The sequence below is a fragment of the Martes martes genome (genome assembly GCF_963455335.1).
Source record: "Martes martes genome assembly, chromosome: 3".
Lineage (NCBI taxonomy): Eukaryota > Metazoa > Chordata > Mammalia > Carnivora > Mustelidae > Martes > Martes martes.
This window is the reverse complement of record NC_137890.1, coordinates 157,591,782-157,615,028: the sequence shown is the minus strand read 5'-3', so window position 1 is coordinate 157,615,028 and position 23,247 is coordinate 157,591,782. Positions and strand designations below refer to the sequence as shown.

Below are 23,247 nucleotides of genomic sequence, written 5' to 3'. Positions count from 1 at the left end.
CCTGGGTAGATCCCCGGAAGTATTGTGCATAGCCCAAGTATTGAATTGGGGTTGAGTTTTGCCTAGCAGCAAGATTCTGAAAATCCTAGAATCTGAGTGACGGGTTTACAGGGATTTATTAAATGAATTACTTTTTCAAATGTTTGAAAATTTCATACTTAAACATTTTAGAAAGTCATTTTGGGTCCATCAGCCCTTTGGGAAAACTAGAGTTGTCATGCAAAAACCAATGGGGTGCTTTGGTCACCCCAAGAACTGGGAGGGCGAGGCAGTTGGTTCAGTGAACTGCTGGGAGCTTATGGGTGTACAAAGCACAGCCCAGATGAAGCTTCGGATGGAAGCAGTTTGCCTTGGTGACAAAAATATTCTTTGTACCTATACCAGGACATATCAAATGGGTTAAATATACTGAGTTTGATTTAGAGATTTTTTTCCAGTTTAATGCTTGTATCACCCACATGTTCAAGGACTTGGAGGAATTCTTAAACTATAACTAAAAGATAGTTTATTTACTAACTTTATCAACTTATAGCTACTTGTTCCAGTATCATCCACAATCACAAAGGTGTTACAAGTCCAAAGCCAACCTAGGTCTTTGACAACTTGAGGTACTGGTAAGAAGTTACCTCTGGATTTATTATAAGAAAAATTAACGTAACATTTTTAATTAATAATAAACCCCGTTGTTGAAGCCACTTTTAGTTGGTATGACATATATAGAAATTATGCCTGCAATAGGATTCTTTGGGTTGCCAGTGACAGAAACCCAACTTGAATCAATTAAAAAAAAAAAAAAGATGGTTAATTAGAGGGATGATGGGGACAGGGGTGTGGCTTCACAGAGGACAGAGCAGTCACAGGAATGAGAGCACCCTCATGGAACTCAGAGCCTGGGCCCTCCGATTTGAAGCCCCCAACTTTGCTTTCATCGCCGTGGGTGACAGCTTTATTTTCTCAGGCGTTTTTATGTGATAAAGGACATGATTACAAAGCTGCCCTAGATTTATTTTCAATACATATCCCAAAGACAGGATTTCTCTTCCTGATAAATACAGCTTTTCTTTGAAGATAATCTCAAGTCCCAGAAGAGAAAAGGCAGGGCTGGGGGCCAGGGAGATGGTGGCCACAGAACATCATAGGGCTTCTTCAAAGTAAAGCTCACCTACTTTCTCCGTGCCCTCTTCCCTGACCCTGGCCTTGATCACCTTTTGGAAGCATCAAGTGGAAACAGACTCCCATTACAGAGCCTCAGTGCCTGGAAGGAAGGTATTGCCCCTAGCTAGCTCCCCCATCTCCAGCTAAGCTGGGGACTGGCAGGTGCTCTTTCAGTGCTGTTTAATTTGAGCTCCAAAGCACCATGTACAAGGAGAGGAAGGATCTGTGCTCCTGTATTATTTGAAAACCAAAACTTCACGTGTGGGGAAAAAATAAAAAAGTTTCTCTAAAATTCCAGGAAACTGCTGCAGTAGGGTGTAAGTGTGAAGCTTTTAGGCAGATTCTGGGCGACATTTTTGATTCTAAGGTCGCTCTTGTAAAGTGGGAATAACAACGCCCAGGTTATCTTCCCACGATCACCACCCTGTACTGCGCTCTCTCGCCGCTTGTTCTCCCTGGGATAGAACGAGCTCCTTGAGGTTAGGTGTTGAGCTCCGTCGGCTCATCCCCAGAGCCGGGCATAATGTCTGTGGAATGAACGAATGGGGAGGTCGTGGAGAGGAAGACCGGGAAGCCTCCCCGCAGGACGTGACCCGCAGAACCCACCGAACAGCAAACACCCGCTTCATTTCCGTCGCCCGGAATCTTCACAGCCAGTGTTCCGAAAGGGCCCGCCTTTCCTCCCAGGATGCTCCGCGCCGGAGCGTCCCATGACTGGCTGCGTCTCCCCCACGTGGTGCTGGGCTGGCGGCGGCGGTTGCCGGGGCGACAGCTGGAGAAGTGGCGGCCGAGTGGATTTGTGGAGGGTTCCCGCGGCTGTGCAGCAGGTAAGCTTGTCCCCCGACGCGGTCCGATTGTCCCGGCACCCGCAGCCCCCGCGCGGAAGGAGCTGTAGTGGGGCCCGAGGGCCGAGGATCTGCGGAGCGCTCGTCCCGGAGGAGAGCCAGCTTGGCAGCCGCTGCCGAACGCCCCCACTTCTGGTCAGCCGCCCTGGGCGCTTACTCTGGCGTGGGCCCGAGGCGGCCTCCTGGACAAACCGAGGACAGGCCCGGCTGCTTCCCGCAAGTAGTCCCTGATCTGTGCCTCAGTGGGCCACACTTGGAGGGGGGCGCAAGCCGTCCTACTGGGTAATGACGGCGTGAGCGGGTAGCCTGGGGCTCTTTTAGATCGAGCCCCTCCATTATCTGCATCAGCTAACTTCCTCCCCAGACTTCATCCTATCCAAGCAGAACTAGGATGCTAGCCATTTGTCTTGCAGACAAATCCCATAGTCTTCCCGTTACTCAGCCAGCTTGTAGGTCCGAAAGCCCTTTATACAGAAAATAAGAAGCTGCCACACTGCAACCCCCAGGAGTGGCTGAAGAAGTTTTCTCTAGTTTTTGCATAAAGTAGAGCAGTGCTTCTCAAACTTGAGTGTGTGTAAAAGTCATGCGGAGAGCTTGTTTAAAGCAGTCGCTGGACATCGTGCCTGCTATGGTGTTCAGGAAGATCAGGGTGGTTCTAGGAATTTCATTTGCACAGGCACCCCGGCTGATTCTGATTGAGGTGGTCCTAGCATTTGGCATAATGCTATGTAGTGATTAGGGTCGGTTTGGATTTAAATTTTGACCTTCGTCACTTACTGCCTGGATTTTGGGGAGCATCTCAGGCTTCTGGAGCCTCAGTTGCCTCATCCGTAAAAGAATGTAAGTCACATTCATCTCTCAGGTGTATTGTGAAGACTAAATGTGAAGCATTTTGCATGCTGCCTGGCATACAATAAATTCTTAATAAATGAACTTTTATGGTATAAATGTTTAGAGAAAATTCTAATTTCTGAGAATGTCAGAGTAATAGACTGCCAACAGTGGCTCACATTCACTGAGACCATCACAGTAGACTCTTATTCAAATGATGGTCTTGGGTGCCTGGGTGACTCAGTGGGTTAAGCCTCTGCCTTTGGCTCGGATTATGATCTCGGGGTCCTGGGATTGAGTCCCTCATCGGGCTCTCTGCTCTGCGGGGAGCCTGCTTCCCCCTCTCTCTCTGCCTGCCTCTCTGCCTACTTGTGATCTCTGTCAAATAAATAAATAAAATCTTAAAAAAAAAAAGTCTTTAAAAAAAAATGACAGCCTTGAATAACTTCTCTGAGGAAGTGATGTTTATTAAGCACAGGGGTTAACCAGGTGAGGAAAAGGAGGAAAATGTTGCAAGCAGAGAGAAGAGTATGTGCAAAGGCTCTGAGGTAGGAAGGAGCTGGAGTTCTCAAAAACAACAAAGTTTTCTTGTTATAGGGCCTTCAAAAAAAATCCTGTTCTCTTTGCTTGGACTTCATTTATTTGTAAATATCTTGGGTGTCCACCAGGTTCTGTTACATTCTGGAGGGATCTAATTAATTAATTAATTAATTTTATTTATTTGAGAGAGAGAGTGCATGGGTGGTAGATGGGGATCTTGGGGAGGAGCAGAGGGAGAGGGAGAGACAGACTCTTAAGCAGGTTCCGCACCCAGTGTGGAGCCCAGCACAGGGCTCTATTTTATGACCCTGAGATCATAACCCGAGCCAAAATCAAGCATTGGATGCTTAACCAGCTGAGCCACCCAGGTGCCCCTGGAGGGATAAATCCACCTCACTGCCTTCGTAAACAGGGTAATAAGTGTAGCAGTAGAAGTAAAGGTAGAGTTCAGAGGTACCCCAGAGGAGAGAGAATGCCTTGATGGAGAAGAAAGGGGAGGAGGTTCATAGGAGACCTCCTGAAGGAGGTCAGTTCCAGGTTCAGTTAGCACAATGAGTCAAGTTTGTGGTGGGGCGAGAACATCAAACAGAAGGTTTGGGGTTGTGAAAGAGCCTGTGGTACTGGTACTGGGGAATGCCTGGGGTTTACCACTTATGGGCCTGATGTGGGGAATGGGGAGAAGGGGCAGGGGTGGTATGTCCAGAGAAGGGCTGCAGAGATGCTGGTTCCTAACAGTAGGTGGTCTTTCTCCTCCTTATGAGTCCGGCATGTCTGCAGGTGCCAGGAAGGGTAGGCGTCCTGTCCTCCCCGCTACTTCCAGACCACTGCCTCCCTGCTTCAGAACCCCCAGCTCCTTTGATGTGCACATCCGGGCCTTTACCCCTCGCTGCCCTTCTTTGAGGCCGTCGCCTAGAGGGGCACAGGTGTAACCCCGAGAAGGCTGTAGCACCCGGCTCACTGTCTACCCCTCCGCCTCCTCTACTGGAGATTTCACCCTCCTGGCTGCTCGCTCCAGTTTCTTCATTTTTAGGTGTGTCTTTTGTCGGTTCTCTTTATCCACCACTCCCATGGTCATGACGTTTTATACTGCATCACTTCCAAAGTCAAGCGCCCATTCTGTTCTGATCACACTTTTTATCTTTCAAGCTCCCGGGAATGTACCTCCGAAGTGGATCTTAGGCGCCATGCCGCCTTCAGCACATGTTGGACCCTGTTGCTCATTCGCTGCCCTCCCACCCCCCAGCACCCCCTTCCTCTAGCCCTACTGCTCCATTACTATTAAACTTGTTTTCTCTTTTCCCTGTCTTCTGGAAAAACCTCACCTGGGCTAATCTAACTCCAACAGCTGGGGCTGGAGAAACTGCAGAATTGTGCAGACTGGTTCCATTTTGGATTCGAGTCCATGTTGTCTTAAGCAGACTCTCAATATTGGAAATCGTGCCACAGGTCCGTAGTCAGCTTGGTTCCCACCTGCTCTTCTCTTCCAGCTATCAACACGCCACTTACTGCCAGCTGATGACCTTGTTTCTTGTTTTACTCATTGCTGAATCTGTCTATTTTTTTGGTCAGCACCCATCTCCTCTGCCCTCCCTCCGTGTCAGGGGATGGACTGTCCTCGCCCTGTCTAGGGCCTAGCCCTCCAGTGGGATACTGGGTGTGGCAGGAACCTTGTTTCCTTAACCCTCTCTCTCTTCTACCTCAATTTGTCCTTCTCTAACTAGGTTCTTCCCACCAACCTACAGACCTGCTATTTATAATGTCTTCCTCCTTAAGCCTCCCATATCTTTCTAGCCACCACAGGTTCTCTCCTCTCCATTTTGTAACAGATCTCCCTGTCCCTCCTTTGTTACTTCTCTTCCTCTCTTTAACCCTTTCCAGTCAGGCGCCCCTCGTCACTGCTCTTGTCCCTGTCACTGTCAAACTCCATGTTGCCAAATCCAGGGCTCAAGTCTTCTGCCCCATGTTACTTGACCATGTGTAGTTGCAGTTGATGTGGGGACACCTTCCGTGGCTTCCAGGTGCTGCAGTCTCCTGCTTGTGTCCCACTGACAAGTCCCTGCTCTTGCTTTGTCTCTTGCTAGATGCTTGTCCTCTCCCTGAGCCCTTGGTCCCCGAGTGCTCCAGGGTTCAGGTACAGGCCTGAGCTCTGTTCTGCTAGGCCTTCTCCTTAGGAGTGCTGTCTGTTTGGGATCCTGGTCTTCTGAAATGCTATCTTTATGCTGACAATTCCCAAATGCTTACCACCAGCTCCCGCCTTTCCTTTTTTTGTTCTTAATTTAAATTCATTTAATTAACATATAATGTATTATTTGTTCCACAGGTAGAGTTCATCAGTCTTGTATAATACCCAGTGCTCATTATATCACGTACCTTCCTTAGTGTCTGTCACCCAGTTACCTCCCCCCCACTGCCTTCCTCCCCTCTAGCAACCCTCAGTTTGTTTCCTAAGATTAGAAGTCTCTTATGGTTTGTCTCCCACTCTGGTATCGTCTTATCTTGTTTTATTTTTCCCTCCCTTCCCCTATGCCACTCTGTTTTGTTTCTTAAATTCCACATATGAGTGAGGTCATATGAAAATTGCTTTATCTGATTGACTTATTTCGCTTAGCCTAATACCCTCTAGTTCCAGCCATGTCATCGGAAATGGCAAGATTTCATTTTTGATGGCTGCATAATATTCCATTTTGTGTATATACCGCATCTTCTTTATCCATTCATCTGTCGATGGACATCTAGGCTCTTTCCATAGTTTGGCTATTGTGGACATTGCTGCTATAAACATTCGGGTGCACGTGCTCCTTCAGATCACTACATTTGTATCTTTAGGGTAAATACCCAGTAGTGTGATTGCTGGGTCATAGGGTAGCTCTACTTTCAACTTTTTGAGGAACCTCCATACTGTTTTCCAGAGTAGCTGCACCAGCTTGCATTCCCATTAACAGTGTAGGAGGGTGCCCCTTTTTCCACATCCTCGCTGACACCTGTCGTTTCCTGACTTGTTAATTTTAGCCATCTGTCTGGTGTGAGGTGGTATCTCATTGCAGTTTTCATTTGGATTTCCCTGATGCCGAGTGATGTTGAGCATTTTTTCATTTGTCTGTTGGCCATTTGGATGTCTTCTTTGGAGAAATGTCTGTTCATGTCTTCTGCCTATTTCTTCACTGGATTATTCATTCTTTGGGTGTTGAATTTGATAAGTTCTTTACAGATTTTGGATACTAGCTCTTTATCTGATAAGATATTTGCAAATATCTTCTCCCATTCTATTGGTTGTCTTTTGGTTTTATAACTGTTTGCTTTGCCGTGCAAAAGCTTTTTATCCTGATGAAATCCCAATAGTTCATTTTTGCCTTTGTTTCCCTTGCCTTTGGAGATGTGTCTAGAAAGGAGCTGCTGAGGCTGAGGTCACAGAGTTTGCTGCCTCTGTTCTCCTCAAGGATTTTGATGGATTCCTGTCTCACATTTAGGTCTTTCATCCATTTTGAGTCTTTTTTGTGTGTGTATGGTGTAAGGAAATGGTCCAGTTTCATTCTTCTGCATGTTGCTGTCCAATTTTCCCAATACCGTTTGTTGAAGAGACTTTTTTTCCATTGGATATTCTTTCCTGCTTTGTCAAAGATTAGTTGACCATAGAGTTGAGGGTCCATTTCTGGACTCTATTCTGTTCCATTTATGTGTGTGTCTGTTTTTGTGTCAGTACCATACTGTCTTGATGATTACAGCTTTGTAATAGAGCTTGAAGTTTGGGAATTATGATGCCACCAGCTTTGGTTTTCTTTTTCAACATTAACAAATAAAATTCTTAATGGGGAAAAACTCAGAGCTTTTCCCCTAAGGTCAGGAACATGGCAAGGATGTTCACTATCACCACTGTTCAACATAGTACTAGAAGTCCTAGCCTCAGCAGTCAGACAACAAAAAGAAATTAAAGGCATCCAAATCGGCAGAGAAGAAGTCAAACTCTCACTCTTTGCAGATGACGTGATACTCTATGTGGAAAACCCAAAAGGCTCCACTCCAAAATTGCTAGAACTCATATAGGAACTCATCAGAGTGGCAGGATATAAAATCAATGCACAGAAATCAGTTGCATTTCTATACACTAACACTGAGACTGAAGAAAGAGAAATTACAGAATCAATCCCATTTAAAATTGCATCAAAAACCCTAAGGTACGTAGGAATAAACCCAACCAAAGAGACAAAGGATCTGTATTGGGAAAACTATAGAACACTCATGAAGGAAATTGAGGAAGAAATGTTCATGGATTGGAAGAACAAATATTGTTAAAATGTCTGTGCTACGCAGAGAAATCTATACATTCAATGCAATCCCCACCAGAATACCATCAACTTTTTTTCACGGAGCTGGAACAAATAATCCTCAGATTTGTATGGGAACCAGAAAAGACCCTGAATAGCCAAAGGAATGTTGAAAAAGAAAATCACTTTTTCCTTTACTCTGAACTCACACACACCAACCTTCTCAGCACCCCTTTTGGATGCTTTGTGGGCCTGTGACACTTATGGCTGGGACGGCACTCAAGCTGGCCTCTCAGACACCACCCCCCCCACCCCCAGTTTCCCCCACCTCAGCAAATGGCATCTGCCTAGGCCCCAGCGTCACCCTTGACTTTTTCCCCTCACATCAGCAGGTCTTGCCACCTCTCCCTTTAACATATGGAAGCCGAGCCCTTCCCAAGGTTCCTTTTGCTCATCCAGACTTCCCTAGTCACCAGCTTGGGCTTTGCCATGGCGTCCTTACCGCTCTGTCCCCTCAGTCTCTCTCCCATAGAGCAGACCCCGCTGTTAGGAACTGTCACTAGGGTGCTGGCAGTCCCCTGTCGGTCCCCTCTCTGGGCTTCCCAGTACACGCAAGCCGCTCGTTTACGCAAGGCCTGTTGGACCTGGCCCGGCACCTTAAGGCCTCCTGGGTCTGCTTTGCTTCTCTCACCTCACCCCCGGGACCTCAGCATTCCGTAGCCCCTGCCCTCACAAGTCCCTGTCCCCCAGATCTGGAAGTGATCTCCCTGTCCCTCCCTGTCCCCACTCTCATCTCTGCCCACATGTTTCTAGGGAGGACTTCTCTGCCCCCATTATCTAAAATAGCCCCATATGCTTCTTCTCCAAGCCCTATCCCCTTCCTTGCTTGATTTTCCCCATACCTGAAATTACTTCCATTCATTTTTGAGCAACTGCAGCATGCCAGGCACTGGCCTAGGCACTGGGGACGCCAGGGGAAGAGGTGTTCTCCTGAATCCACAGTGAGCAGTACTTAGATGTAGGGACATGCAAGTCAGGTAGTGGTTAGTGCTGTTGAGAAAATAAAACAGGACGAAAGACTAAGCAGTGATGAGGCTGACCCTGTACAAAGGGTAGTCGGGGCAAGTCTTTCTGAAGGGGTGACATTTAAGCGACTGAAGGAAACGGGGTTGTCAGAGGGTATCTGCACTAAGTGCAAAGTCCTCAAGAGAGGGCAGGCATGTGATGTGGGTGTCTGGTGGGGGTGGCCATGCAGTGGCCATCACGGCTCAAGTTAACAGAACGAAGGAGAGTGTGGGAGGCCATGTTGTGTAGCTTTTGAGAGTTGGGCCTAAGTAGTGTGGCCTTCCTCTGGAGGGTGGTGGAACCACAGGAGGGGCGTGAGCAGGAAGGCGAAGATCACTTATTAATAGGATAGAAATGGAAGTGGAGAGAGAGAGAGAGAACGGGAGATTGTGTCACTGTACCTCAGGGGAGATGAAGCCACAAGATGGTGGTGAGACCAAGAAGACAGTGAAGAGGGGGAAATGACTACATTTAATCTTCCTGACTTGTGTTCAAATAACTGAAATCAAATGCACCGGAATGGGCAGATCAAAATGTAATGTTACAGAATAGTGTGTTCCTAGAACTAGAAGACATCAATTCTCCACTTTCTTTTATAGAGAAAAGAGGCCCTGAGCTTCAGTGATTTGCCCTGGATCAGGTGCCAGTGAATGGCACAGTTAGGATTAGTGCCCAGGCTTTGTCATTCCCCTAGGGTTATGGACAGCCAATCTGGCTTAAGAGCCTGGGAGTAGGGCACAGGGAGTGGCTTCTTTGGGCACACCTGGGGACAGAAAAAGTAGAAAATACTTTTTGAAAAGGTTTGCAATAATTTATTTAAATGTTTGGAAATGTACATAGATACTGTGCATTCCTAAATGTAATGAAAAACCTGACCATGGGCGCCTGGGTGGCTCAGTCTTTTAAGCTTCTGACTCTTGATTTCAGCTCAGGTCATGATCTCAGGGTCATGAGATCAAGCCCCGTGTTGGGCTCCATGCTGGGCTCTATGCTGGACATGAAGCCTGCTAAAGATTCTCTCCTTCTCCCTCTGTGCACCCCACACCACCCTCCCCCCACCACACTGCTTGCTTTCCCTCTAAACTAAACAAAACAAAAACTGACCTAATACATTCCCTGGTGCATGAGCTTGTGTTAACACTTGTGTAAATGCATACCACTTCCTCCTCCATTACTGACTGTAAGGCTAAATGATTATGGTCTTCAGAAAACATTAAAAATTTCTTGCAAGGGGCGCCTGAGTGGCTCAGTGGGTTAAAGCCTCTGCCTTCGGCTCAGGTCATGATCCCAGGGTCCTGGGATTGAGCCCTACATCCGGCTCTCTGCTAAGCAGGGATCCTGCTTCCCCCTCTCTCTCTGCCTGCCTCTCTGCCTACTTGTGATCTCTCCCTCTCAAATAAATAAAAATCTTTAAAAAAAATTTCTTGCAAATAGTATCCCATATCTTTGTGTGAATGATTACTATTTTTTATTTGGAGGCGGAGTGAGGATTGGTGTGTTCATTTATATCAGATTAGTATTAATGTATATCCTTCTTTAAAGTAAATGAATGAACCCTATCAAATTCTGTTTTGTTCTAAAATGTACTTTGTGGACTTGATTGTTTGAATTACACATACCACATTATGGCACATTAGGAAGCCAAATAAGAAGATTAATCTTCCCCAGTCTCTCTAGCAATCCTTGATGCTCATTTACACCACCTTCTAGCCCGTGTTCATAATCATTTTAGTAGCTGTCATAGAAGAAAGAATTACTTTAAACGTGAACCTCCATATTTTTGTATGATGAATAACCAAAAATTGGGGGCCTAAGACGACAGGGAAGTCCAAAATAGGTCTCACTAAGCTAAAATCAACATGTTCCCAGGGCTTGTTCATTTCTGAAGGCTCCAGAGGAGCATCTGTTCCTTGTCTTTTTGAACATCTAGAGGCTGCCTGCACTTGTTCCTTGGCTTGGGGCCCTTCCTCCACCTTCAGGGCCAGCGAAGCATCACTCTGACATTGACCCTCTTGCCTCCTTGTAAGGATCCCTGTGATTACACTGGACCCACCAGATAATCATATATATTCTCCTTATTTTAAGGTCAGCTAATTAGCAGCCTTAATTCCATGTGCAACTTTAATTCCCTCTTGCCATGCAACCTAGAATATTCCCAGGTTCTGGGGATTTGGATGGGGGCCTTATTCTGCCCACCACAGCTACCTTGTTATCATTTCACAGATGGCTGAAATGAAAGCATTTATGTTCTGCTTTTGTCTTGTAGAGACTTTTGCTGTGAGAAATAACAGTAACCGTTCACTATGGGAGATGTTCTGGCTCATGAATCAGAATTACTTGGACTCGTGAAAGAGGTATGTTTTACAACACATGGGTTGCAGAAAGAGATCTTGTATTTTACAATGCAGCAAATTTTATAGTATCTTATAATGCATCCTTACATTAGAGTTACCTGTTTTCCATTATATGATTTTTTGTTTTGATAACTAAATTGAAATCCTAAAGGCACTTGAAAAAAATTTCTTTAAAGAAAATTGTAATAGGGACACAAGGGTGGCTTAGTCACTTAAGTGTCTGCCTTCGGCTCAGACCATGATCCCAGGGTCCTGGGATCAAGTCCCACATGGGGCTCCTTGCTCAGCAGGGAGCCTGCTTCTCCCTCTGTCTCCTGTTCCCTCTGTTTATGCTCTCTCTCTCTGACAAATAAATAAAATCTTAAAAAAAAAAAGAAAGAAAATTATAATAACATATGCTCACAGTAAAGAGTCAAACGAAGTGGAAGTATGAAAAGTTCATTTCCCTGTTCCAGTCCTGCAGGAACCACTGTTAATGGGTTAGCCTAGTTTTCCAGACTTTTTTTCTGTGACTATTCAAAATATATTTGCATGCCTGTAGTTTGTTGTGCAAAATGGAACAATGGCATACACATTGTTCTAAAGCTTGGCTTCTCTCCCTTGACAGTAATATGGCATGAATATCTTCCTGTGATCTGCCTCATATTTCTTAGGCCATAGACTATTTCACTGATTGGCTGTATCTACTTAACTTGTTGTTAATGGACATTTAGGTTTCGTACACTGAAAGCTTTTGAAGGACAGGACCCACACCCTAAGCTTTTTTATATTCTCTGCTGCTTTTAGCGTGGGGCAAGCACATAGTTTGTGCTCAAGAAACCGTGGCTGCTCTTTAAGTCTGTGATTAAACCGTTCATCAGGCACTGTGAGCCACGGCCGGGGAGCTAGGCATGTGCCCCGGAAATGCAGCTTTGGAATTCGTTGGTGCGATCCTGAATGCATTCTTTTTTTTTTTTTAATATATATATATATTTTTAAAGATTTATTTATTTGACAGACAGAGATCACAAGCAGGCAGAGAGGCAGGCAGAGAGAGGAAGGGAAGCAGGCTCTCCGCTGAGCAGACAGCCCGATGCGGGACTCAATCCCAGGACCCTGGGATCATGACCTGAGCTGAAGGCAGAGGCTTTAACCCACTGAGCCACCCAGGCACCCCCTGAATGCATTCTTAAAGCTGGCCCAGCAAAGGGTTGTGAACAGGGCCTGGGGAAAGAGCCCGCCCACAGGAGGTGGAAACCAAAAGACGTGACTGCCACAGACTGAGAAGGAGGGGAGAACAGCAGTAGAGTACATGGTAGAGAAAGCCAGGGGAGTGGTGTCTGGGAGGGGCCCGGAAGCAGGAGTGCTGTGCTCAAGGATCACTGATGACGTTGCCCATCTTTTAACAGCTGGTCTTCTGTTCTTAAGGAAGGACAGCCACTCTTCCCAGTGCCAGTTCCAGGTGGCGAATTCCCAGAGACCTACCAGACCCAAAGCCATCAGGCCTTCTAAGGATCACTTCTTTTTCGGAATGCTGCACACATCATTTTGCTTCTGTTAACAATGATCACAAATCATGAAGCTCACATTTTCTTTCTGAAAGCAAATTTTTTTCTGTAAATAAGCATTTTCTATGATACTATCTTTCTAGGCTCTGGGGTGTGTGTCAAGTAAGTAAATTCTAAGCTGGATCCTGAATTCTCCCAGCGATGACAGTTCGTTAACCCCATTATAAATAGGTGACAACTTTGAGCTGGTACAGTTACATCAAAGACAGTTGCTTTGTTGATGTTAAAATAGAGAAATAAATATACATCTATGTTCTTTTTTTTATAGTATTTAGATTTTGCCGAATTTGAGGATACCTTAAAAACGTTTTCAAAAGAATGCAAAATGAAAGGAAAGCCATTATCTCAAACAGCAAGTGGCTCTTTAAGGGACTCCAAATCACTGATCATCCAGGTAATATTTTGCTTTTTTGGGGGGATATCTGTCAATAATCAAGATGCTCTCAAATTGTAAAAAATGCTGTTCGTAAGAGAATATTGGAATTGTTTCTGGAAACCTGGTCAGAATGGCTTTTATTTTATTAATTAATTAATTGATATCTTAAAGTAAACTCTGTGCCCACCATGGCGCGAGAACTCACAACTCTGAGATCAAGAGTCACATGCTCCAGTGACTGAGCCAGCCAAGGGCCCCCAGGCACCCCACAGTGACCTGTAGATGCTCAGGTGTTTTTGCATGAATTAGGAATATCTTTTTTTTTCTTTTTTTTAGTTAATGTATAATGTATTATTTGTTTCAGGGGTACAGGTCTGTGAATCTTCAGTCTTACCATTCACAGCGCTCACCATAACACATATCCTCCCCAGTGTCCATCACCAGCCACCCCATCCCTCCTACCCCCATCTGCTCCAGCAACCCTCAGTTTGTTTCTTGAGATTAAGAGTCTCTTATGGTTTGTCTTCCTCCCTGATCCCTTTTTCCCTCCCTTCCCCTCATGACCCCCCACCCTGCCTCTCAAATTCCTCATATCAGAGAGATCATATGATAATTGTTTTTCTCTGATTGACTTACTTTGCTTAGCCGAATACCCTCTAATGGCAAGATTTGGGGGGTTTTTGATAGCTGCATAGTATTCCATTGTATATATATACCACATCTTCTTTATCCATTCATCTGTCGATGGACATCTAGGCTCTTTCCATAGTTTGGCTATTGTGGACATTGTTGCTATAAACATAGGGGTGCACGTGCCCCTTCAGGTCAGTACATTTGTATCTTTAGGGTAAATACCCAGTAGTGTGATTGCTGGGTCATAGGGTAGCTCTATTTTCAACCTTTTGAGGAACCTGCATACTGTTTTGCAGAGTGGCTGCACCAGCTTGCATTCCCACCAACAGTGTAGGAGGGTTCCCCTTTCTCCTCATTCTTGCTGACACCTTTCATTTCCTGACTGGTTAATTTTAGCAAATCTGACTGGTGTGAGGTGGTATCTCAGTGTGATTTTGATTTGTATTTCCTTGATGCCAAGTGATGTTGAGCACTTTTTTATGTGTCTGTTGGCCATTTGGATGCCTTCTTTGCAGAAATGTTTGTTCATGTCTTTATTTACTTTAGAAAGAGGGAGCTCATGCAAGTAAGGGGAGGGGCAAAGGGAGAGGAAGAGGGAGAGAAGCAGACTCCCCACTGACCACAGAGCCTGCCACTATGAGGCACTGTCTCATGACCCTGAGACCATGACCTGAGCCAAAATCAAGAGTCAGGTGCACAACTGACTAAGCTACCCAGGCACTCCAGTAATATCATCTCCCTTCCCTAGGAAATGGGTTGTGACATAATATCTTCCACATAAGTACATTTTTGTTTATTTTATTTATTTATTTAAGTTTTTAATTTAAATTCAATTTAGTTGACATATGTGTTATTAGGTATAGTTTAGTGATTCATCAGTTGCATATAATACCCAGTGCTCATTCCAGCAAGTGTCCTCCTTAGTGTACATTTCTTGGGAAGAAGAAAAAGAGGATACTGTGCAGTTGCTTAGGAACTGAAACAAACGTGTTCCCCATCCTGAGGAGTTTTAGATTATGCATTTTAGGCACTGGGGACTCAATAAACCAAACCAAAGCTCACCCCCTCCAGGGAGGCTGGAAGGGACAGGGAGCAATGTTTGTCCATATTGTTGCATGTGACAAAATTTCCTTCTTTTTTAAAGCTGAAGGATATTCCATTGTATGTCTACTACATTTTGTTTATCTGTTTGTCCATCAATGGACACTTGAGTTTTTCCCGCCTCTTGGCTATTGTGAATATTGTGCTGCTGTGAACACAGGAGTACAAATATCTCTGAGATGCTGCTTTCAGTTATTTTGAATCTATACCCGGAAGTGGATTACTGGAACATATGGTAGTTCTATTTTTAATTTTTTAGGAACTTTCACACTCTTTTTCATTGTTAGTGCATTTTACATTCCCATCAACAGTGTGCAGGGGGATGTAAGTTCTCCATAGCCTTGCCCACACTTGTTATTTTTGTTTGTTTTTTGTTTTGTTTTGTTTTGTTTTGTTTTGACAGTAGTCATCCTAATGGATGTGAGGGGATATCTCGTGATTTAGGTTCACATTTTTCAGATGTATTCAGGTCCATTTTTTTTTTTCTTTAAAGATTTTATTTATTTATTTGACAGACAGAGATCACAAGTAGACAAAGGCAGGCGGGAGAGAGGAAGGGATGCAGGCTCCCTGCTGAGCGGAGAGCCTGATGCGGGGCTCGATCCCAGGATCCTGGGATCCTGAGCTGAAGGCAGAGGCTTAACCCACTGAGCCACCCAGGTGCCCCGGTCCATTTTTTTCTATAACTTGAAAGACCTCGAAACTTCCTGATTGCCACAAGCGTATTTTTTCTGCTCTTCCAATAAGTAGCTGTGCCCCCTGTGATAGCGATTTCTTTTTTTTTTTTTTTAAGATTTTATTTATTCATTTGACAGAGAGATCACAAGTAGGCAGAGGAGCAGGCAGAGAGAGAGGGGGAAGCAGGCTCCCCGCTGAGCAGAAAGCCCATGTGGGGCTTGATCCCAGGATCCTGGGATCATGACCCGAGGGAAGGCAGAGGCTTAACCCACTGAGCCACCCAGGCGCCCCTGTGATAGCGATTTCAAACAAAATACCTGGAACAGCATCTTAGCAAAATATCTTAAGTGTCAGTGGCACTCAACAAACGGAGAATTTCCCAAAGCACACTTCTGTAAGAAGTGGGTCTATGTGTGTATGTTTATGTTTATAAGTTATTGTGGATGGTGTATAAATATTCTGAGCTTGGTGATTCTGGCTGGGATCTTGGTTTTTAGTAGAGAAGATCATTAATATTTGTGACTATACTGAGTTACAACACTGAATTGCTTTGTATGTTGGTATTAAATCCAGGGACTACTTCCAAGTGCAGGATATGAATCATAAGATAGGGTGGATTTTAGATGTGATTATAACGATACAGGAAAGGTTTGTGGTCCCAGATCTACAAAGGAAGAATTTAGAACAAACTGTATGTGGCCCATTTGAACATGTGGACTCTGCCAAGCCACGTAAGAAAATACCTTGACTCGACGCCTTAAAATACTCACAAGTCTGTATGCAACTCTTTCACACAAAGAGTTCTTGGTCACCAGCCCTCTCCTGGGAGCATGCCTCCCCTGGAGTGGCTTGCGGGGACGGCAGGGTTGGCTGAGAGCTCAGCAGTGGGGAACCTGGAGTGAGGTCAGGCTCCAGCAGCACTGGCCCTTGGGAAGATCCCCTGCACCTTTGTACCAGTTCGTAATGGGCTTCCTCCCAGTTCTTGACTGTTTGCACTTTGGGCATCTCTCCTCCCGTGGTTGCTGACGGGCTGTCCTTCTCTGTTTCCAAGGCCAAGGAGCCAAGGCCTTCCAGAGTAAGGTGATCATCAGCTGTTCTTGACCACATGACATAGAGAACATTTCTGTGATAAGCACAGTAGAAGATTCTGTTTTTTAAAGATTTATTTATTTATTTGAGAGAGAGTGCAGCTTGGGGTGCAGAGGGAGAGGGAGACACTCCAAGCAGACTCCACACTGAGCGTGGAGCCTGGTGCGGGGCTCATCTCAAGACTCTAAGATCATGACTCCAGCTGAAACCAAGAGTTGATTGCCACCCAGGTACCCCAAAGATCCTTTTTTTTTTTTTTTTTAATTTTATTTATCTGAGAAGGAATGAGTGGGTAAGAGAAAGAGAGAACACAAGCCAGAGGAGAGGCAGAAGGAGAAGCAGACTCCTCACCGAGCCAGGAGTCTGATGCCAGGCTCGATCTCAGGACCCCGAGATCATGACGTGAACTGAAGGCAGACATTTAACCGACTGAGCCACCCAGACGCCCCTCGAAGATTCTTTATTAATGAATATCTTTAAGTATAACTGGACAGTGCAACACTGTGCAGTACATTCCCATTTTATAATATTAACAAGCTTATTTCTGAACAACCTAAAAAAAAAGAGGAAAACCATAAAGCCATTTTTAAAAAGTATAAAAAAACAATGATCAACTAACGGTGATGAATAATGGTGTTGGGTGGGGAGAACTGGAGGTTCTACAGAAAATCCAAGCCAAGGAAAGCTTTTGTGAATGAGCGCAAAATGTAGGTCTGAGTATCTTGGGCATTTGATATAGTAAGGAAAGCAATATGAATCACGTGGTTTGGGGAAGTTCTGTCCATTCTGCTTTATGCTTGAATCTGCAAAATTATGCAGCAGGTGTTCGCAGTGGGTCAGTCGTCATTCATCTTGTGGGGCCAGTGGCATGACAATCGCCACCTCTTTTCCCCAGAATTCTCTATTTCAGCTTTTGCATGGTAGGTTGGGAAACCCTCTGCCCTCCATGGTCAGACTCACATTGCCCTGAGGCTGGAAGGGCACCAGGCTTGTGATCCTTCCTCCATCTCCAGCCTGTGCGTCCCTGTTTCTGTAGTTGGTGGTCATAGACAGTCACTCTATGGTGCGTTGGGATCTGTCGTCACTTCCCAAGTACCATCCTAATGGGATATGCGTTAGCAATAGGGAGCAAATGGCAGCACCCCCCCAGCCCAGGCATGGGATTGACTGGGGCAGTATGTGGGAGGAGCCACTCCAGAACTCATCTGGGCTGTCGATAAGCTCCCGTGTGCGGGGTGAGTTCCACTGAGGCCTGGCTGGGCTTTGGGTCTGGCCTGGTTTTTATCGATCACATGCTGTGGGTCAGCAAGTCCGCGTGTATTTATGTGCCCGTGAGTTTTCTGGCCTCAAGTTCTGGGCCTATGCCTGGCTCCTTCCACTTCAGAGAGTTAAATGTTTCATCTGTTCCTTGTAAAGCCAAGACTTGATACTGCACCAGGGTTGGTTTGTGCGAATCTCAGCCTAAGACGCTTGAAGCCTGCTAGCTCTCTCTTTTTCTGTTCCTTATCTCGGGGAGGAGAGTGAGTTTTCATGACCCTAGAACCACGGAGCATATGTGGTCTGTAGGGTATTAGGTAACTTGTGAGAATTTGGGGTATTGGAAGAACGGGCATCCCTTACGACTGGGGTTCAGTCTTATGTCTTCTTCAACAGAAGGACCTCGTTGCTGCATTTGACAACGGAGACCAGAAGATGTTCTTCAATTTGTGGGAGGAGCACGTTCCCAGTTCCATTCGAGATCATGACTCCCTTGCCCAGAAGTTGGAATTCTATCTTCACATCCATTTTGCCATCTATCTTCTGAAACACTCCGTAGGGAGACCTGTAGGTTCCCTTTGTGATTTGGTGGGTCTGAGTGGTATGTTCAAGGGGAACGTTAGCTGTTTGTTTTGTAAATGAACATTAATTTAGTTTTGTGGCCATTTTCTCATATATTTCCAAGGAGTAGGTGTCCTGTGCCCTGTGCATGATTTTCTATCTCATTCCCAGCAGTTTATTTTGTAGTTTATATGGAGATTTAATAATTTATGTGCATGGTTTTCCTCAATGTCTCAAATTTTTTGAAAACCCAGCAAAATAAAGTTTCCCTATTTGGCAACTTAGCATGAATACACATATGTCTAAGAGGATACCTAATGAGACCACATAGTAGACTGTCTATCAGAATAGTTTAAGCTTAAGCCATGGAAAGATGCCTGTTTGTGAAGGTCTGTCTGAGCAGTCAGTCCTTCTGCAGGAGTGCAGAGGGCATGGCTGAGAGTGGCTGCTGCTGTGGCCGTCAAGCCTCCCAGCGTAAAAAAAATGACAGAAGGGAGCAGTGCCGTGTTGACATTTGACCACATGCCTTTCTTTTTTCTTTTTTCTTTTTTTTAAGATTTTATTTATTTATTTGACAGACAGAGATCACAAGTAGGCAGAAGAGGCAGGCAGAGGTGGGGGTGGGGAGCAGGCTCCCTGCTGAGCAAAGAGGCGGGTGCAGGGCTCTATCCCAGGACCCTGAGATCATGACCTGAGCCAAAGGCAGAGGCTTAACCCACTGAGCCACCCAGATGCCCCAACCACATGCCTTTCTTTAGTGGCTTCTCCTTGCATTAGCTACTACCCCCAAGCCCCTGTGTTCACTTATTAAAATGTCAGGGGGGCCAGAGGAGGGGTCAGTAGCAGAGGGAACTGCTTTACAGTAAGTTGTGGTAACCATTCCTGTTCCTGAGGACAAGGCGCATGGGGGGTGACATTATGGGAGATTTTCATTTTCTTTATTTTGGTTTTCTAACTTTTTAATTTTGACATAAGATTAAAAAAAAAAAAAAAACCATTAAACATCATATATTTTTTTAAGCCCGGTGGCCAGAAGAAGGCTTCCCAGTGTAGATGGAGTAAGATGTGTTGAATAGAAGAACACACATCCACAGGGTGCACATAACTGCTGTGGCCAGGTGGTCAGGGAGGAAGAGTGCTCGATTCCAGGCTGAGTAGCTCAAGTCCTCCTACCTCACTGAGGCGCTGGAGGAAATCAAAGTTGTTTTGGATCACACATAGAACCAGTGAAGCCCGCAAGATCAGTCCTTAGTTCGCTTTGCAAAGGAAAGGAGGAATGCCATGGAAGCATCGGTTTCAAAAAACCATAAAGGTCCACCTGTTCACCTGTAGACACCTCTCCTGAGGGAATCCTGGAGACACAGCCACATATTTATGATCTGTGACAAGTGAAAACCGTGCACATGTCTAATAATAGGGGAATTGGTTAAGTAAATTGTGATAGACCCATGAGATGATATGTTGTCCCGCTGGTAGAAATGACGGTTATGAAGAATTTTAAAGATCTGAGAACATGATAATTACAAAGTAAAAGGGCAGCAAGTGGAACTATATATCCAATTCTCTGAGAGTCATGACAAAGTTTGGTCAAGGGGCACATTCGGGGTGGTGTTAGAATGACCGGAGACAGCATGCTTGCTAGACCGGGGAGGGAGGAAGCCAGCGTCGTGGCTGGAACTGGAGGAGCCACGGAGAGAGGATGGGATGGACAGGGGGACTGGGTGTCCAGCATGAGACCCCAACAGAGCATCTTTCCTTCTTTGCAGGGCAAAGAGGACCTGGATGAGAGGATTTCTTATTTCAAAACCTACCTGGAGACCAAAGGGGCAGCGTTGAGCCAGACCACAGAGTTTCTCCCATTCTATGCTCTGCCTTTTGTTCCCAACCCCATGGTACACCCCTCGTTTAAAGAACTCTTCCAGGTGAGTGACCGATCCGATCCAGGGTGGCATTGCAGTTTCACCTTGTCAGTGCTCGTGGTTTCTGAATGATGCTGTAAAAAAACTGAAAATTCACTTGTTTTCAGGTGATTTTCTTGGGCGAACTTTTCTTGTGCCATAAAATGTGATTTTTTTTTTTTGGTTGGATTAAGACTTGTTAACCCAGACTAACAGAACTATCTCTAGGTGTACTTCTTAAAGCATTCCTTGCATACTTTTTCAGTATCGAAAGGTAAGTTTTATTTAATTACAGTGCAAATTGGTGGCCTGAAAAGAACTAGGTTATTTTACGTAATTGCTGGCTATATATGTTTTAATTTGTATTAAGAGTCTCACTTACTTAGCACATGTCTGAGGACCTGGTTGTGTACTATTACTTCCTTCAGACTACTTGCCTAAGTGCTTTTCATTGTTTTATTTCACCATAGTTGACATTTCAGCGTACTATTTATTATCAGTGTTTATCCGCTATAGTAATTCTTACTGACTTAACAAAATTAAGGTGTCCCCTGAGAGGCTTATGAGAACGTGGGGGACTGACGTGAAGGACTGACGCAGTTGCTTTTTCTAAAGCAAGATCTCACACTGTCTCCGAGCATCTCTCTGGACAGTGCTCATGGGACACAGGACAACGGATGAAGCTCCTTTCTTTCCAGACCCGGCATATCTCCCTCTCCTGTTCTGTTATCCTGTCAGCTTTCCTTTCTTTCCAGACCTGGCATATCTCCCTCTCCTGTTCTGACACCTGTCAGCTTTCCTGAATAGTAGCCCCGAAACTGAAGGCCAGCAAGCTAACTGACCTCATTAAAGCAGGGTTGGCTTAGAGTAGCCGATGTTGAAGTCTGTGCTTGGTTTTCTTTGTCCATTCAAATTTAGTTTCGCCCCCTTCCTCTCCAAGAAGGCTGAAAATACAGAGCGTTTAAGGAAGAGGGTAAAACTTGAAAAGAAATATTGGGCTTTCTCAGCGTGAAGACTTCTGTTTATGAAGATGATGGCAAAACCACAGGGCTGGCCCGCAGAGTTCATCCCCATGGGGGGTCATTTTATCGCCTTTTTTTTTCCTTTTGCTACTCTCTACATACGTTCTTTCAGTAGCCATCCTTGAGTATGTAAACATAATAAAATCTAAAGCTCATATCTTCCTCCTCTTCCTGACCGTTACAAGGACCTTAGAATGCATTTGCCTCCTTCATCCCCTTCCCAGCTCACATGTTGTTATTGTCAAGTGTTAACACTCATACTTTAACCCCACATGCTACAGAATCTTACTACTTTATGCGATCTGAGTGTGTATGGATTTACCCTTCTATTTATCCATAGTTGTGCTTGCTGTTCCGTCTTGCATTAAGGAACTTCCATGTGTAATCATCTTCTCTGCCTTACGTACGTCCCTTTAGAGTCTCCTTTAGCTGGAGATCCTTCTTCCCGTTCTCGCTTGTCTGAAATGTCTCTGTTGCTTTCTCAGACAGGGTCCAGAATGGTAGGCTTACAGCTATTTTCTTTCTTTCTTAATTCTTTAATTTTTTTTAAAGATTTTATTTATTTATTTGACAGAGAGAGATCACAGACAGGCAGAGAGGCAGGCAGAGAGAGAGAGAGAGGAAAGCAGCCTCCCCGCTGAGCAGAGAGCCCGATGCAGGACTCGATCCCAGGACCGTGAGATCATGACCTGAGCCAAAGGCAGAGGCTTAACCCACTGAACCACCCAGGCGCCCTTTCTTTCTGCTTTTAAAAGATTTATTTATTTTTAGAGAGAGCTGAGTGAGCATGCGTGGGGTGGGGAGGGACAGAGGGAAGAGGGAGAGGGAGAGAATCTCAAGCAAACTCCATGCTGAGCTCAGAGCCCAGTGTGGGCTGGATCTCACAACCGTGAGATCATGACCTCAGCTGAAACCAAGAGTTGGACGCTCAACCCACTGAGCCACCCAGGTGCTCCAGACAGCTATTTTCTTTTATGACGTCGAAGGTGATGTTATCACCTCGCTGCCGTTGTTGCTGTTGGAGGTTGGCCATCAGTCTAATTGCTCTTCCTGTGTAGGTAATCTGTCTTGTTTCTCTGACCTTTGAGGTTGTGTAACTTTACTATGGCATGTCTAGGGGTAGATTTCTGTTTTCACTTGGGATTTGCTGAGCTTTCTGGATGTGACATTTTGTGTCTTTCAACAGCTCTGGAAAATTCTGTTTCCTCTTCATATATTGCCTCTCCTTTTTATTATTTTTTTTGGATGTCTAATTAAATCTATATTTAATCTACATATTTGGTTAAATCTGCATTAAACTTGCTTCTTCTGTCCTTTTTTTTTTTTTCATTTAAAAAATTTGTGATGAAATACACAAAAATAAAATTTACCGTCTCAACCATTGTGAAGTGTACAGGTTAGCAGAGTCAAGGATGTTCCCAGTGTTGTGCCCTCCATGTCTCTTAAAATCTTGTATTTTCCATCTTGCGAGCTCTATTGGGACTGTATTCTGGGTGATTTATTCACACCTGTCTTCAGACAGTCTAATTTGTTCTTTAATCTCTTCTTTGAATTTGTAATTTCGGTTACTAACTTTTATTAATGGAAGTTCTTTTTGTTTTTTAATTCAAATTTAATGGGTCTTTTTTTTTATTTTAAGATTTTATTTCTTTATTTGACAGAGGGAGAGATCACAAGTAGGCAGAGAGGCAGGCAGAGAGAGAGGGGGAAGCAGGCTCCCTCTTGAGCAGAGAGCCCAATGTGGGGCTCGATCCCAGGACCCTGGGATCATGACCCGAGCCGAAGACAGAGGCTTTAACCCACTGAGCCACCCAGGAGCCCCTGGGTCATTTTTTATAGTCTCTTATTCTTTGCTCATATTTTCAAGCCTTTCTTTTTATTTTTTTACCATATTATACATCAGCAGCCTTTGTAGATTTGTTCCTGCTGAATTTAATATCTGCTGGTTCTCATCCACTGTGCCTTATATCTCTTTTTGGAAAAAAAAAAAAGTTATTTTGAGTTTTGACAATGAGTTTATTTTACTTGGGACT

At 44.9% G+C, this 23,247-nt stretch overlaps 1 protein-coding gene across 1 annotated transcript in view; it reads left to right on the top strand.

The window, feature by feature from the left end:
- The first annotated feature begins 1,896 nt into the window (after positions 1-1,896).
- ARMC9 (armadillo repeat containing 9) overlaps positions 1,897-23,247 on the top strand; it is a 152,975-nt gene continuing 131,624 nt past the window's right edge. The window contains exons 1-5 of the mRNA XM_080798761.1: positions 1,897-1,982; positions 10,965-11,052; positions 12,868-12,993; positions 18,130-18,300; positions 20,061-20,216. Coding sequence (XP_080654887.1) covers positions 11,002-11,052; positions 12,868-12,993; positions 18,130-18,300; positions 20,061-20,216 — 504 coding nt within the window. The 5' untranslated portion in view covers positions 1,897-1,982; positions 10,965-11,001. The remainder of the gene's footprint in view (positions 1,983-10,964; positions 11,053-12,867; positions 12,994-18,129; positions 18,301-20,060; positions 20,217-23,247) is intronic.